General features: G+C 61.2%; 1 protein-coding gene across 2 annotated transcripts; it reads left to right on the top strand.

Annotated features, from left to right (window-relative positions):
• The first annotated feature begins 13 nt into the window (after positions 1-13).
• TRIP13 (thyroid hormone receptor interactor 13) lies at positions 14-14,883 on the top strand. Of its 2 annotated transcripts, XM_021076539.2 has the most exons (14): positions 14-251; positions 772-937; positions 2,372-2,501; positions 3,176-3,231; positions 3,562-3,711; positions 3,963-4,053; positions 4,890-4,962; positions 8,312-8,375; positions 8,985-9,071; positions 9,296-9,402; positions 10,984-11,137; positions 12,864-12,976; positions 13,685-13,754; positions 14,047-14,883. In XM_021076539.2, the coding sequence occupies exons 1-14, from the start codon at positions 160-162 to the stop codon at positions 14,137-14,139; spliced, it is 1,446 nt and encodes a 481-aa protein (XP_020932198.2). In that variant the 5' UTR covers positions 14-159; the 3' UTR covers positions 14,140-14,883.
• The last annotated feature ends 1,524 nt before the right edge of the window (positions 14,884-16,407 follow it).

Genomic DNA, 16,407 nt, shown 5'->3' with positions numbered 1-16,407 from the left:
GCCAGAACTTCCGGGTCAGAGGGCGGTGCGCTGCGCGCGGCAGGTTCGAAGCGCGGGCGCGGCCCGAGTGCTGAGGCGGCGGTGGCGGCGGCGCGAGAGGCGAGGCGGCGGCGGCGGCCACGGTCCGGGCGGGTCCCCGCGGCTCCCGGCGGCGGCGCCATGGACGAGGCCGTGGGAGACCTGAAGCAGGCGCTGCCCTGCGTGGCCGAGGCGCCGACCGTCCATGTGGAGGTGCACCAGCGGAGCGGCAGGTGAGCCCGCCGGGGCCCGAGGCGCCAGGCCGCGCCCAGGAGCTCCAGGCTCGGGGGACGTCCGCGTCCCCGACCCCGGCCCCAGGCGGAGCCCCGCGGCTCGGGGCGGTCGGGCGTGGCGGGGGCGCCGGGCCTGCGGCCGGAGGGGCGGCTCTGGGGGGGGCGAGCGGCCTTGGCGGAAGCCCGGCGGGGTCGGCCGCGCACCGGCCGGCCCGCTGCGGGTCCTCGGTCGCGGCGCCGACCCTCCTGCGGCCGAGCAGGGTGTGGCCCGGGCAGCTCGGTCTTCCCGCCTGAGCCTCGCCGCCCGCGGAGCGCCCGCTCCTGCTTCACCCCTTCGGATGGTGCCGCCCGTTCGGACGGCAGCTCCCCGAGGTCAGCCGGCCAGCAGCGGCCCCGCTCCCCCGACCCGCCCGCCCTAACTGCTGCGCCGGTTCACGGAGGGTTGGAGTATTTTTTTAACGCTTCCGGATAAAATGTGTTTTTGACTCGGACGTGATCTTTGTCTTGTGTGTTTTGCCAGCACTGCAAAAAAAGAAGACGTAAAGCTGAATGTTAGAAAGCTGCTCAACAGACATAACATTGTCTTTGGCGACTACACCTGGACTGAGTTTGATGAGCCTTTTCTGACCAGAAATGTGCAGTCTGTGTCCATCGTTGACACCGAATTGAAGGTTAAAGACCCACAGGTAACTGTGTAATTCGCGGTACCGAGTAGCAGTTCAGCCTCAGCTGAGTGTAAAAGTGGGCAAGTGAATGGGGCGCTGCTGTTTGGATGGTGTGTCGTCAGAACCCGGTCTGCTCGGCCTCGGACGAGGCCTCGCTCTCTGTAAACGAGTGGCCCAGCGTCGGATGCTCTGCGTGCAGTAGGGAGACAGTGAAAACCAGGTCTCGGAAGGCAGACCCTGGAGTGGGGGCTGCGTGCCTTCTCTGCTATGCTCTCCGTCAGCACGGGCTCACGCGGCGCTCAGCATGTGTTTGGACCGCAAGAGGTGGGGGGCTCCAGAGATGAGGAGGAGGGCTCGCCTTCCAGAAGCTCCTCATGTGCCCCCGCCACCTAGCAGAGTTCGTGTGGGAGCTCAGAGTTGCTTTGCGCAGGAGGGCGGGTGTGGCGGGCAGTTCTGTGACCAGTCTGAGACAGCCCACAACTCCCAGGAACGTGCAACTCTGGACAGTCCCTGCCTTTGAGGAGTCAGTTTGGAAGAACTGGTTTGGCGCTAAAGTTTTGCTTATGAGGTGCCCCCCCTTCTCACGTGAGGGTGAACGCCTGCGGTGTGTTTCTGTCCCCACTGACGTCTGATGTCGTGGTGCCTGATCTTGGTCAGTTTAGAGGGAACGGGAGAGCTTTCCTGCACGACAGGAGGGCAGCGGGCAGGGGCTGCCGGTGGACGGCCGCCTGTGCCCAGCCCGCTCAGAAGGGCAGTTGGCCCAGCCTAACTGGAGGGCGTGGGTGCTGGCCACCAGCCACTCTCACAGTCTCGTCTTCCACTCGGCACACTCACCCCGGCGAACTTGTCCTAACAGAAGATTTCGTGATTTTGCAGAGATAAATGAGCGCATGTCACTTATGTGCCCTACACTCTGAAACACTAGCTACCCATCCGTCGGGGTTGGTTGGACAAGTCAGATACACCCACAGCAGACAGGACGTAGCCATGAGAAAGGATCCGATGGTTTCTCTCCCAGTTTGAGAGGCCTCCAAGTTCTAGGGAATGGGAAGGGCGTGAGGCTGCACGTGGGGACTCTGACAGTCTCCGTTCTGGGTTGTTTGTATTTTTCAACGACTGTGTGTTACTTTCATAATTACAAAAATGATAAGTCGAAGCTCCCTCTGTGGCACAGCTGCAGCTCGGGTTCAACCCCTGACCTGGGACCGGCCCTTTGCTGTAGGGCGTGGCCAAAGGAGAAAATTGTAGTCGTGACGAGTTGTGTTATCAGCAGACGTAGGCCCCAAAGGGGAGGGACGAGTACTCTTAAATCTGAGATAAAGCGACACGGATCTAAGACTCGCTTTGAACCTGAACGCCGTCTTTGGTCTTTGACACCATCCTCTCGCGGCTGGAAGTTAAACGCGCCATTTCACCTGGCCCGTGGGGTGGCTTGGTGTTTCCTTCTCCTCGCAGCCCATCGACTTGAGCACGTGCACCGTCGCACTTCACGTCTTCCAGCTGAATGAAGGCGGCCCCAGCAGCGAAAACTTGGAGGAAGAGACAGAAAACATAATTGCGGCAAATCACTGGCTCCTGCCTGCAGGTACCTGCACCATGACAGGAAGCAGAGCTGCCGAGCGTGGGAGGTCGCAGGATGGCATGTGCCTGGGGCTCGCCAAGACTTTGTTTCACAGACTTTTGGGGTGCTGTCTCTGCCGTGGGGTGGCGATTTCCAGCGTGAGCCGTTTGGATGGGTCCCTCCGAGACAGCACTGGTCTTGAATTACAGGCTACTCTTCCTTCCCGCCGCTCGGCCGGTCCTATTGGGTGCTCAGCATGTGTTTCCTCCTGCCTCCTGCCTTCCTGATGCTTTCTGGGAACTCGGGCAATGGGGTCTAGTGGGCAGAATCTTGGGGTTAGTTTGCCCTCAGGTCTTAGCCTGATTCCTAACCACTAGACGAGCCCTGGACTCCGCCCTGCCGAGTGTCGGCTTGTGGGCAGAGCGATGGGGAGTTAGGGTCTGTGCCGTGTCCAAACGCAGGTCCGCAGAGACAGGTGTGGACAGTAAGAGGACAAAAAGGTGACCTCTTTCCTCTGGTTCGCTCTCAGAAGTCATGCTTGACTGCCGTTCATTCAGCGTCTTTTACTGTGAGAGCGTTTCTGAAAGTTGAGCTTCCCTGTAGGCAGGGTGTCCGCCTGCCGCGGGTGCGGCGCTGGAGAGCATCGGCAGGCGCAAGGCTTGCTCTCCTGAACTGAGGCTTTTGTTTTACTCCCTCAGCTGAATTCCACGGGCTCTGGGACAGCCTGGTGTACGATGCGGAGGTCAAGTCTCACGTGAGTTGTGCTTTTCTCCCCCCAAAGGCCCATCTCTGGAGGCAGAGTCATCCGTGTGCTCTCCTAGCACCCTGTGACTCAGGTGGGCTCTGGGGGTGCTGCTGACCAGCAGCTCTCGTCCACTGGGATTGCTCCCCAGTGGTTGGTCTCTGGGAGGTCCCCGCAGGAGGAGGGGGCTTCAGAGTGTCAAGACTGCTTGTGCTGGGTCACACTTTCAGGAGCCCACAGGCTGAGGGGACAGTGCCAAGGAGCATACAGAACAGGTGGCAGGTTTGAGCAAGAACCAGTGTGTCTGCACCCCCTTCAGGGGAGGGATCTTTCTGCACACAGGGGACACTGGGAGTCTGTCCTTGCCGCCCCCATCGCGTCTGCTCTAGGCAGCCTCAGTGGACCGCAGAGCCCGCAGCGCAGTTCTTTAGTGGGTGTGCGTGTGCCTGTCCACCGCGGTGTCACCCCAGAGGAGCAAGCTTCCTCCACTTGGTGTGTCCCTCGGGGGCTTTGCGTTATTGTCCTTTTAAACCAGAGCGACCTGCGGGCTCACGCTTTATCCTCGCACAGCGGCCGCACGCACCCACTCCGGTTTTCAGTGCCTGCGGAGCTGAGAGCCGGGGGCTCTGCCAAGTGTTCGGCGAGGGCGGGCTCTCAGGGCCCTTCCCTCTGCGCGTCGAGGCGCGTTCACCGGGAACCGTGGCCTTGCTGGTGCCTTTGTCTGAATCTCCCTCTTCACGCAGCTCCTCGACTACGTGATGACAACTTTGCTGTTTTCGGACAAGAACGTCGACAGCAATCTCATCACCTGGAACCGGGTGGTGCTGCTTCATGGTGAGCGTTTCGGTCTCATTGGACAAGACAGACAGTGTGGCCCCAGGCTTTCACGCGTGCCTTTGTCCTTCTGCAAGGAGTCGCGGCTCCTTTTCTCTGGTGGAGCCGGAGGTGTCCTGGAACAGCTCCTCCGGGAAGCCAGTCGGGCTCACGCTCCTGGGCTGTGGTTCACGGAGCCTTCGCTTGGCAGCCCTGTGACTCTCTGTGCTGTTGTTGAAATTGCCCGATACGTGGCTGGTTTCCCCTGCTGGTCACAGCTCCACAGGGTAACAGCTGCCTCACGTTTCCCCAGTGTCCGGGTCAGGCCTGCGCTTCAGCAGCTGTAGTGAAAGGTGGCAGTGCTGCGGGCGTCAGAGCAGCAACCATCAGAGCCGAAGGGTCCCCAGGGTTCGAGGAGAGGCCATGTGACCTTGGAGAGGTGGCTTCCTGGTTAGTGGGGTCCACAGAGGAGCCTGTCCATAAAGACGCAGATGTGGAACCACAGCGGGTTGTGGCCAGGGAGCGGGGCGGTCGTGTTTTCTAGCATCTGTGCTTCTTGCACCTCCTTTGTGGGGATTACATTCATGGCTTTGATGTCCTCGCCCTGTTTTCCATCCGGTGGGTGATGCAGATCCTGTGGTTGTAAGACACCTGTCACAGGATGACTCGAAAACATGTTCCTTCGGGGAGATACATCCGCTTTCCTGGGACAGGCCGTGACGGAAGACAACATAAAAAAAGAATACACATGCACGCGCATGACTGAGCCACTTGGCTGTACAGCAGAAATTGGTACAACATTGCGAATCAACTATCCTTGAACTGAAAAAGAAATGTTTGCTTGCATTTTGTTACAGGTCCTCCAGGAACTGGAAAAACATCCCTGTGTAAAGCTTTAGCCCAGAAATTGACCATCAGACTCTCAAGCAGGTAACCGTGGTGACCGGAGAGAGGAGAGCAGCAGAAGCAGGATTGCTCCCTTTGCAGCTGTAACCACAGAAACTTTGTATTTTTAAGTAATTTTACATGACCAGTAGGTCCTTGTCTTCCAGTGTGAATTAATGAATTCACCGCTGCTCAGCATGGTCCTGAGTAAGGTTTTCGGTCTCTTAAACGTGTGGAGCTGTGTGACCGGCTCGGGGCCACCCCTGGTACCTATCCTGCCTACACGTAGGAGAACGTGTTTCTGCTCTTTGAGGGGAAGAGTTCCAAGGGTGTCCGGTCAGGATGCGGGAGTCCGTGCCCACCACCTGCCTGCCGTGCCGTCCCGTTGCTCCCCGGAGGAGGGTCCCAGCCTCTGGTGCTGGACTTGTCTCTTTCTCCTTGAGTTCTGTCACTTTAGAGGTTTGGTTTCATCACATTGGAAAATCTCTGGCCGTGAGCTCTTGAGCTCATTCCCTGCCCTCCGCCCTCCGCCCGCCCCGTGGAGGTCCGGTTATTTGCAGGTCAGGCTGCCCGGTACCGCCTTGCGGGCCATGGACAGCTTTTTCTTTTTTTTTTTCCAGGTTTTGAAAAATTTTCCATCGGTTTCATTTTGCGTAGTTTTCTTTTTTCATTTTCTGGTCTGCTTTTAATTCTGTTGGGTGATGTTTCCATTTCTGATAGCGTTATTTTTCTTCTCCAAGTTTCCTCTTGGTCCCTTTTGTACCAGCATTTCTTGTCTCGTTAAGTTCACGTTAAAATCCTTGCGTTGTCTTATGCCCTCGTCTACTAATTCCATTGTAATTATCATTTGTGTCTGTTTTTCTTCTCGTTTTGGGTCACGTGTTTCTTTTTTTTTTCTTCATCGTCTTAGGGCCACCCCTGAGGCATATGGAGGTTCCCAGCCTAGGGGTCTCATTGGAGCTACAGCCACCAGCCTGCGCCACAGCCGCAGCAGCGCAGGATCCGAGCTGCGTCTGCAACCCACACCACAGCTCACGGCAATGCCGGATCCTTAACCCACTGAGCAAGTCCAGGGATCAAACCTGAGTCCTCATGGATTCTAGTCAGGCTCATTAACCGCCGAGCCGTGATGGGAGCTCCGTGGGTCCCGTGTTTCTGCTTGTTGGCATGTCAGGTAATTTTTGATTGAATGCAGACATTGTGATTTGAACTACGGCTTCTCTCGTCTTCCTTGAATGGCCACTGGGCTTCGTTCTTAGGTGGCATTTTGGTTACCTGTGTCTGGTGTGATCTTTGGAGCTGTGTGTTTAAGCTTTGTTAGAGGGTCTCGGTGTGGTCTGGGCCTAATACTCAGAGGCCCCCGGCTCGCGGTTGTGCCCTGAATGAGCTGGGAGCACGCTGCTCCTTGGCTCCCAGGCCTGTGAGCACCAGGTCTCCCTCACACACACCTGAGTGTCCAGTAAAGACATGGGGGCCCCGTGATGGTTTCTGGGCCCTGCTCCTGCCTCTCTCCCTCTCCTCCAGACAGTGCAGGCTGTTTGAACTCTGACCCCTCTCTCCTCAACTCAGCTTGACGGCCGCTTCTGGGTCTCCTCCCGGGCTGGGATGGGAGGGAGCTCCAGGCGGAAGGTCAGGGCAGTTGCGCTCACCTCATTCCCTTGTACAGGGGCCGCGGCCCTGCAGCACCCTTGTCTGGTGCCCGCCGTTTACACTCACCCTGTCTCCTTTGCTAGCTGGTTAAGGCAGAGAGTGACTCTGGCGCCTGTGAATCCAGTATAGAGACTTGAGAAAATTCTACGAAATCGACTTTTAAAAATCGATTTCCTTTTTAAAAATGTTTTATAAGCAGGAAAGCTGCTTTATGTCAAGCGTTTATTTTGTGGTTAGTAACTTGGCCTTCGTCCTGAAATGCATTTGGGAGTTCCCAATGTGGCTCAGTGGTTAATGAATCTGACGAGCATCCATGAGGATGCAGGTTCAATCCCTGGCCTCGCTCAGTGGGTTAAGGATCCAGCACTGCCGTGAGCTGTGGTGTAGTTCACAGACACCACTCAGATCCAGTGTTGCTGTGACTGTGTGTAGGCTGGTGGCTACAGCTCCGGTTGGACCCCCAGCCTGGGAACTTCCATGTGCTGCGGGTGCAGCCTTAAAAAAAGAAAAAAAAATGCGTTTATGTTTTAACGAACTTTAAGGATAGTTCCCTAAAATGCTAGAGAGTAAAATTTTTATTACAGGAGATACGACTCTTAGCAGCACAGAGACTTGGAGAGAGAGATATGTATACATATGTTTATCTTGTGGCAAAAAGCAGCTTACAAACCTTTGTTGCCTCCTTTGACTCCATAATCAAAATGCTTTATGATGAGTTTTGTTTAACATTCAGCCTGATCTTTGTGAGGTTGTCTGCCCCTCTGTGCCCCTCTTGTACGCAGAATTAGTAAACGGTCTGTTGCAAATGGAAACTCAGTGATACTTTTCGAAAGGAATTCCTCTCCGTCTGTGGACTTCGGACATGAAAGAAGCTGCTGAGACCCTGGGAGTCGGAGTCGGCTGCTGCCCCCCGCCCCCGCTTCCTGTTTGGGTTTTGTCACAACTAAGTGTCCCCAGCACTCCAGCCGCCCCCTCAGCGGATGGCTTCTGTCAGTAGAAGCTGAGGCCACTTTCGAGCATGCCAGGCTCTAGGTTTGCAGGAAGTGATTTTGGGCTGGAAAACAAATTGTCCCATTCTTTATTGTGTGTTGCTTTTTTTTTAGGGCCGCACTCGTGGCATATGGACACCCCAGGCTAGGGGTTGAATTGGAGCTGCAGCTGCCAGCCTGCACCACAGCCACAGCAACGTAGGATCCAAGCCACGTTTGCGACCTATACCTCAGCTCATGGCAACGTCAGATCCTCAACCCACCGAGCGAGGCCAGGGATCGAACCCTCGTCCTCATGGATCCTAGTTGGGTTCGTTTCCGCTGTGCTGCAACGGGGACTCCCCACGATGCCGCACGCAGTCTTTAGGGTTTTGTGGGAGGAGGAAACAGTGATCAGCCCTGGCCCAAACCCCTGAATCTCGTGCCTCGTTCTCTGTGTTAGGTAATGTGCTTCTTAACGTGGAGATGTAATTTACAGGTAGGTTAAAAGCGAGAGGGATTTTATTCTTGCTTTAATTAAGTGAAGATACTGTTCAATTCAAGAAGCTTCATTCACTCCACCCAGCACTGTTGGTGTCGCCGCCTCTTGTTAGATGTTCTGGATGCCTTGGGGTTCAGGGCGCTCGGTTCCCAGTCCTGTGTCAGGGATGAGCCTCGGCCTGCTGTGCATTTGAGAGAGGCCACCTGAAGGAGGCCCAGGGCTGTCGCGGGGCTGGTCTGTAACAATTGCCGTGACTCTTTTTCTGCCGTCGTAGGTACCGCTACGGCCAGTTAATTGAGATAAACAGCCACAGCCTCTTCTCCAAGTGGTTTTCAGAAGTAAGTATTAATTTCAGTTCCCAGGATTGACACCCCCACAGGTGAAACATCGTCCCGTAACTTAGGCACAGGTCTCCTCCCAGGACACAAGTAGGTGACAAGGGAACATGAGCAAGGGTGGCTTTGTGGTCAGAGGAAAGGTGCAGGGCCAGGCGCCAATCTGGAGGTGGTCCACGGTCACACCCAGACCCGCCTGCCTGGGCAGGATGGTCACCGGTACTCAGCCGCGCGCGCCCTCTGTGAGCCAAGGGGGTGGGACCGGGTGCTGTCACGTGTGCCCTCCCCTGAGGGGCTCTGCCCCAGCTGGGAGGTCCCCTGGCGGTTGCTGAGGGGACAGGGAGTGCCTGTAAGGGGAGCGCCCGGCCAGTTTGCGTGTTTGCCTCCGAGACCTGTCCCGTGCTGATGGTAAGACAGCTGAGACGGGAAAGCAGGAAGGCAGGTGGGCCGAGGGGCAGGGCGCCCGAGCTGCGCGGCCCTGGCCTATCGGGCTTGGGGGGGTTTCTGAGGGCCCCCTGGGGTCAGAGCAAAGCCAGGCAGGGACAGTGGACGCAGGTGTGCAGCAGGTAGCGGGCTGAGCTCCAGTCAACAGTAAAGATGTTTTGCTTCCAGAGCGGCAAGCTGGTAACTAGGATGTTCCAGAAGATTCAGGATTTAATTGATGACAAGGACGCTCTGGTGTTTGTGCTGATCGACGAGGTAGGTGCCCTCAGACCAGACCGCGCCGGAGGACGCGCAGGACCGAGCGGCCTCCTCCGTCTGGGGCACCACCGGCCTCCCACGGCTCCAGCCCCCACAGGCTCCCCATCCTGCAGGCCTTGTCACCGGGGCCCCTCTGGCCAGGCTGTGGTGCACACGGGCACGCGCGCACCCACGCGTCTGTCCACGCTCAGCTGACAGCGCCCCGCCGTCCCGTCCCGCAGGTGGAGAGCCTGACGGCCGCCCGAAATGCCTGCAGGGCGGGCACCGAGCCTTCGGACGCCATCCGAGTCGTCAACGCCGTCTTGACCCAGATCGATCAGATTAAAAGGTGACGCTCCGCGCAGCGGGCTCTTCCTAAGAGGCAGGGACACCTCTTGGCCTTCCTCGCAGCTCTTCTTGCCGAGAGCACATCTGGCGCTGGGTGTTGGCTCTGTCTCCCCCACGTTCGAGTGATAAAGACGTAAAACAGGCCTCGGGTGTGGAGAGAGCTCAGGTGTGGAGAGGCCTCTGGGCATCAGTGCCTATGGGACTGGTGCTGGTCGTCGTCGAGGGGCTGGCCCTGGGCAGGCAGGCGGGCGGTGCAGCCTCGGGAGTCCCGGGCCCGTGGTCAGTGGGCCCCACTGACCCCGCTGCGGGGGCACTTAACCAACACGCAGGCACCTGCCGTGTGGTCCTTCACCCTCGGCGTCTCCGTGTGCTCTCCGGGGGTGCTGGCCTCCAGGGCCCCGCTGCTCAACAGAGGGCGCGGTGGCAGCAGTGACAGCCGGCTGGGCTGCGCTCCCACCTGTCCTATCCTGCACGGGTCCCTCACAGGGGAGCCCGCCGCCCCTCAGCTGCAGGGGCCCCTTGCTTCTGGCCCTCCTGCAAGTGGGCCTTTGGGGTGTAGACCCCCTCTTCTCCCCGCCCGCCACACCTCAGCCTGCCTTCTGCCCCGGCCCCTCGTTCCCCGAGTGCCCGGTGTGGAACTGTCCCCGTCTCCACTGTCCTGAGCACCTAGGTGCTGCCAGCATCTCCCCGGCATCTTTGGGGCGGGGGCCCTGCACAGCCTCCCAGCCTTGGCTCCGGTGCCTGCGCCCCGACCAGACATGAGACTGGCTCCCAGGCCCTCGGTCCACTGCGAAGCCCCAGACCTGCAGGCTTCCCCTCACGACCGGAAGACGGTCCTGACCTCGCGGGAGGAGGGAGGCTGTGGGCTCTGGTCTCTCCTCGCCTCACGTGGCTCAGGCCTGCTCAGGACCACCCTTCCGCCCCAGCCTGGGCGCAGGTCTGACCCCGCTTGAAAAGCCCGACCCCGGGCACAGCTCCCAGTGGCATGTGTGCGTGCGTCCGTGCAGCCTGCGGCCTCCCGCCTGGGCCTGCCCTGCTCACACTGGGCAGGGCCGTGTGCTGCTGGCACAGGGGAGGCCCACCCTCCAGGTGCACCCTGGCCGCCAGACTGCCTGCCCGGGGCTCCCCAGGGTCCCTGCCCTGGGCCGCCGTGTCAGTGAGCAGACCAGACAGTAGTGGCCCTCCTGTGGCGCCCAGAGGCTGGAGGGGAAAGCCGCTGGTAAAGAGGACACAATCCGGCCCTGTGGCATCTTGGCACCATGGAAGCTGTGTGAGGGCAGCTGCGCCCAGGCAGGGGGTGTTGGTCCTGGGGCTTCAGGCAGCTGCACAGAGGTGAGGGCTCAGCCGAGGGCGGAGGTGCGGGCAGCGTCAGGCAGGGCCCAGGGCAGGCCCACGGTGCTGCGGCCAGGAGCACCCGGCGGGAGGTGGGGTGGGAGCAGGTATAAAGCCCCCGGGCCCACGAGGGACGGGGTGGCGGGCCGAAGGGCGCTGGCTGGGCCGACGCCTGGCACCTCGGCGGCTGTCCGCCGCGCCCCGCCCGCGGAGCCTGGCTCGGTCAGCGCCCGCGTGGCTCCGGCCGCAGGCACTCCAACGTGGTGATCCTGACCACCTCCAACATCACGGAGAGGATCGACGTGGCCTTCGTGGACAGGGCGGACATCAGGCAGTACGTCGGGCCGCCCTCCGCAGCCGCCATCTTCAAGATCTACCTCTCCTGCTTGGAGGAGCTGATGAAGGTACCGCGATTCTCCTAATCAGTAGATTTGCTTTTTTGAGCGTGCTGCGCCCCTGGCACGTGGAACTTGCTGGGCCAGGGATTGGACCCGCAGCTGAACAGCGACCTGGCTGCAGCAGTGGGTCCTTAACCCACGACGGGAGCCCCGACTTCCCGTGTTGTTTCATTCGCTGTATAGCTGAAAACGTCTCCTTCCAGGAGTCCCCGTTGTGGCCCAGCTGTTTTCAAACCCAGCAAGTATCCACAAGGATGCGGGGTCGATCCCTGGCCTTGCTCAGTGGGTTAAGGGTCTAGCATTGCTGTGGCTGTGGTGTAGGCCGGTGGCTACAGCTCTGATTCGAGCCCTAGCCTGCGGACTTCACTGTGCCGTGGGTGTAGCCCTGAAAAGCAAAAAAAAGAAAAGAAAAGAAAAAGAAAAGTCTGGTTTCGATATAGAATGTGGTGTCTCGCTCAGCCTGGCATCAGCCATCTTCCCAGAGCCACAGTTGCAGTTGTATCTGCATCTTGAACGAATAGTCGAGACCATGGCCACGGACTCAGTGCGTTTGCTCCCTTGGCACAAAACGAACCTCGCGATGGGAGAGCAGGGGACCTGGGCAGTCGCCAGGCCACCCAGCAGAGAGGCAGCCACACTTGCTTGCCGTGCTGGCGTCCTTGGAACCTGCTGGTGGGCTGGGGTCGATCCCTACCCTGTAGCCTCGGCCTGGGGCCCCAGCTTCCTCACAGGACAATGGCCCTGTGACAGGGACAGCAGGTGGTCTCAGCCCAGGGGCGCCCTGTCCCGGCAGCATGTCCCCTGCTGCTCTCCTGCGCTGTGTGGAGCTTTGATGTGAGAAATATGCTCTGACGCCGGCTGCTGCTGAGGAACCCGTGTGGCGGATCCTCTGGAGCCACCCAGTGCCTCTCGAGTGCCACACTCCCGTGTGCTGTGAACCCAGGGCTGCCCTGGGGGTGGCCAGGCATTCCGACTTTTTCTGGAAGCTGAGCGTCTGGGGCTGGTGCGGCTCCGCCTTCGGCTTAGCGCACGGTTCTGACGCGGCGGTGCAGGCCGGCTGGTTCTGAAGGCGGTCGCCGGGTGCCGGGCTCACTGCTAGGAGCCTGCTGGACAGCTCGTGTCCCAGGGTGGGGGCTGCGGGGAGCCTGAGGGGGGTCACTCAGCCTCGTGGGAGGGTCAGGGCACGCCCCGCCCAAGCCCTGCTGCTTGCCCCCCCCCACGCCCCTCGCAAGTCCCCCCGATGTGCAGGTCACGTCGCTCCCGTTCCCGGGTCGAGTGGTTTGCGGGAGAGCTGGTGCTGGTGCCAGCGTGGCAGCCTGACAGGTGAGCCGGAGTGGGCCGCCCCGCCGGCACGTGGTCTCGAGGCGGACCCTGCGCCCGGTCCGTGCGCAGTCGGAGGCCGCCTGGCTCATCGCAGTGGATGAGCGCCTCGCCCTGAAACGCTGCGCGGGCGCCCTCCTTGAAAGGGCGGCCCAGTCCCGGCGCCAGGACTCAGCCCTGCGCGGCGGGCAGGCCGTGGCTGTGAAACTGGGCATCAGGCTGGGCTCGGCGCCGCCGAGTTCTCCCGCCTGACCCGCGGAGAGGCGTGTTTGGGCCACGAGTGCGGGGAGGCCGGGCCGTGCTGCCGGGACGTCTTGTCGTCCGGGTCGTCTTTCGGGAGCGGGGTGTGTGGGAACCTGCTCGCTGGCGCCCTGCTGGCATCTCTGAGACCTGAGGCCCGCTGTCCCCGCAGTGTCAGATCATATACCCCCGCCAGCAGCTGCTGACCCTCCGCGAGCTGGAGATGATCGGCTTCATCGAGAACAACGTGTCCAAGCTGAGCCTCCTCCTGAGTGAGATCTCAAGGTGCGCGCTGACCTCTCTCCTGTCGCCAGCAGGGTCCCGTTGGCTCTGGTAACAGGGCGCTCCAGGGGCCCAGGGCGGCGACAGCACCTGGAATCCGCAGACGTCACCCTCAGTCCAGAGCCCCCAGCCTCCGCACCCTGGGCTCCGGGCCGGGAGGAGGGAGGTGGGCGGCCCTCCCGGGGCTGGCGGACAAGCAGCAAAGCGCTGGCCTGGGTCTGAGAAGACGGACGTTCAGGTGGAGGCGGTCTTGGCACATTCATGAAATTTTTACAAAATGGCAAGAAAACGAAAGGAGGCTTTGGCTCTGCTAAGCCCAGTAAACGTTAAAGGGTCGGGGTGCGAGGCTGGGCGCTTCGGCGGGACAGGCAGGGCGGGCGCGCCGAGACGTAAAGGCCTGGCCCTGAGAGACCTGTGACAGCAGAGCGTCGGAATCGCGGCTGCTCGAGGCCCAGGCGGGTCGCACTGTCGCCTTCTCAGCTGGCCCTGGGGCTCGAGGGGGTGGGAAACGGCCCGGGACCTCGAAGGACCGTCGGACTTTGGGCAAACCAGAGAGGACGCGGGGGCGGGGGAATGCAGGGGCTGGAGGTGGGGGGCCGGCCCGGTCCCTGCAGACCCCGCTGCCGTCCGTGTGCCCACCTCCTCCGGCCTCGGAGGGGCTGCAGGGGATGGACGCCCAGGGACCGGCCCTGATGCGCGCCTTCTTCCCAGGAAGAGCGAGGGCCTCAGCGGCCGCGTCCTGAGGAAGCTGCCTTTCCTGGCTCACGCGCTCTACATCCAGGTGAGCCCCCCGCCCCCCAGCCTCTGGCGGGATTCGCCGCCACCTGCTCTGTCCGGCAGGGCGTGGCCTCACCCAGAGTCCCGCCCGCCACCACTGGGGCTCCTGCCCCATTTCATGTTGCCCAAGTGGCAGGCTCCTGGGGCGGGGGCCAAGTGGCCGTGCGTCGGCTCACACCTCGTCGTCACCTCCGAGCAGGCCCCCTGCCTCCTCGGGGTGCTTGTGCCCGGGGTGGGGGGGTGCTGCCCGTGGCCCCACCGTGGGCAGGAGCCTTCATGGTGTGTGCACCTCCCAGGCCCCCACCGTCACCATCGAGGGCTTCCTCCAGGCCCTGTCCCTGGCAGTGGACCGGCAGTTTGAGGACAGAAAGAAGCTCTCCTGCGTGTGACCCGGCTTCCGCCTGGAGAGTCTCCACACCCACGGCTGAGACCTGCAGCCCAGAAACCCACGGGCCAGTGTTGAAGAAGTGTGTCCTACTTACACGGTATTCTAGGAGGCTTGTGTTTCCACGCTTTCAAGCTCACGTCGGGGGACGGCCAGCTGTCGTTTTCGCTTTTAACAGCCGATCGTCCGAGCCCTGTGTCTCTGTAAAGACCCGCCTCGTGTCCTTATTCTGTCCTGCCTCTGGTTGATTGGACCCAAGATACTGACAAGTTTTGTTTTTAGAAGATGATGGGTGTATGACTTACAGGAGCGGGAGAAACCGCGTAGCCTTAAACAAGGATGCAATCGCAGCCTGAGCTTCAGCGCGCTCCCCGCCGTGAACTCGCTTGGAGACTGATGGGCGGACAGGCCCCGGTCCTACGTCTCAGCACAGGGGGAACAGTGCTCCTCCCGGAGGCAGATCCATCTGCGGGGAGGGCTCCCTCCCTCGCGACCAGCGGACGCGTTCCCCGCGTCACGGGACGGTCTCACGGGACGGTCCCGTGCGGTGTGCTCGAGAGCCGCAGCCGTGGCTCGCGTGACACTGATTCTCAGCCGGGGAGAAATCGGCTGGCCCGGGGGTGGTGTCCAGAGTCGAGTCTGCTTTCCTCGCACTGAAGTGAATTTCCTGTGAGCGCTTTGTACACGTTCCTAAGAGAACTTCTTACCTTTTGTTAGAGACTTTAAACATTAAAATTCTTTTCCAGAACTTTCTCGTTTTGATTCTCCTCACTCCCAGATGCTTTGAGCTTTGCTTTAAAATGGCTCACCCGATTACTCACCTTTCCGCCTGTCTGAGGCCTGAGGCGTCTGTGCCGCCTGGGAGGCCCCGGGGCAGGGATGGGGGACCAGGTTCCCGCCCTGGCTCAGGTCACCCAGACTAGAGCGGCCGAGCCCAGCTCTGTGGTCTCCCCAAGACCCTGAAATAGGATGTAAGGGGGGCGTGGGTGCAGGAGGTGGGGGGCACCCGCTCCGGGCTGCTGCTGAACTGCCCGGCCCCTTCCAGGGCTCGGTGTCCAGGGGCGGGCCGGCTGTGGACAGTAGACAGAGCCGGCCGGGGAGGGCCTCACCTGAGCCGGGGCGGGAGCACCAGCCCCTTCCCTGGGCGCTGCCGCGCGGGCACGGTGGAGTGGGGGGGCTTGGGGCCGCCCAGGCCAAGCGAGGGGCGGCAGAGGCAGCTCCCCAGAGCCTGATGTGTCCACCCCGCAGGAGCCCGTGCTGGTGCAGGTGGGATGGAGCATGGGCCCCCGACCGGGAAGGGGCCACCGGCGCCCGGGGCTCCTGTGCGGCAGGCCCGTGGGCAGGCGGGGGCACAGGGCGCCCGGGCCAGCCCGCAGGCGGCTGCGGTCACCGCGACCCCAGAGGCCTGCGCCCCAGCTGTGCTTGCGGAGTCCTCCCGCACCCCTTCCTGAGTCCTCAGACTTGCCTCCCGCTCGCGGCGGAGACGCTGGCTTCTCGTCCCCGGACCGTCTTTCTCCCACTGCGCGCCGTCTGCGGGCGGAACCCTTGGGACTCACCTGCGAGGGCTGCAGACTCTTCCTGTCACTGGAGGTGCCGTTTCTTCCTGCAGGGCCTTTGTCTGCAGTCTCAGTGTCCTCCTCTGTCACCTCAGAGCGTGACCACCGTCCAGGGGGCCTGCTCCTTAGTCGCAGACCTTGAGCGGAGACCAGGCAGGAAATGCAGGCAAGGCTTTCCGGGCCCCGCAGCGGCAGCAGGGAGGGGCCACCACCAGCAGGGGCCCCGGCCGCCCACCGGCCCAGGGCTTGCGTGCGCGCTTCTCCCATGGGGTGGGGGTAAAGGCGGGTGCGGGGTCGGGCCCCAGGGTGGCTTAGGTGCTGGCCCACCGTTGGTGGGGGCGGGTGCAGGGGCCTGCCTAGTCCCTGGTTTTGCGCCTGGCTCCTCGGAGGTGGCAGCTGGGTTCTAGGGGCCTTGTAGCTTCCCGTCCGTAACTTGCCCGCGAGCGCAGGGGGACGCAGTCGCTTTTGGTCCCTTGCAATTTCTTTGTATTTTGTTCTGCAGTGAAGGGTCCCAGGTGCCAGCCTGTCTCCTCATGTGTGACAACTTCTTCCCTCCTCCTGAGTTGTCACCCAGGCCGGAAACCCTGCTCCCTCCTCTGTCACCTGATGTGACCCCCACGAAGCCGAGCTTCCCTTTCAGAGACTCTGCGTCCGTGGGCGGAGCCCCTTCTGTGTCACTTGCCTTGTCTCTGGCTGCAAACCGCTGTCCCCACCAC

Source organism: Sus scrofa, chromosome 16, assembly GCF_054392235.1.
Source record: "Sus scrofa isolate SSC_HxYL_T2T_F1_AM1 chromosome 16, Sscrofa_HxYL_maternal_Yorkshire_Landrace_v2.0, whole genome shotgun sequence".
Classification (NCBI taxonomy): Eukaryota; Metazoa; Chordata; class Mammalia; order Artiodactyla; family Suidae; genus Sus; species Sus scrofa.
The sequence above is the reverse complement of the archived record's forward strand: the minus strand, read 5'-3'. Positions and strand labels throughout refer to the sequence as shown.

What these genes read in the sequence shown, in the direction of transcription:
- TRIP13 (XM_021076539.2), top strand. Translation starts at nt 160, where the DNA reads ATGGACGAGGCCGTGGGAGACCTGAAGCAGGCGCTGCCCTGCGTGGCC. An exon ending in CCGGGTGGTGCTGCTTCATG is followed by an intron (nt 4,054 to 4,889) that starts GTGAGCGTTTCG and finishes ATTTTGTTACAG; the next exon opens with GTCCTCCAGGAACTGGAAAA. An exon ending in CAGATCGATCAGATTAAAAG is followed by an intron (nt 9,403 to 10,983) that starts GTGACGCTCCGC and finishes CTCCGGCCGCAG; the next exon opens with GCACTCCAACGTGGTGATCC.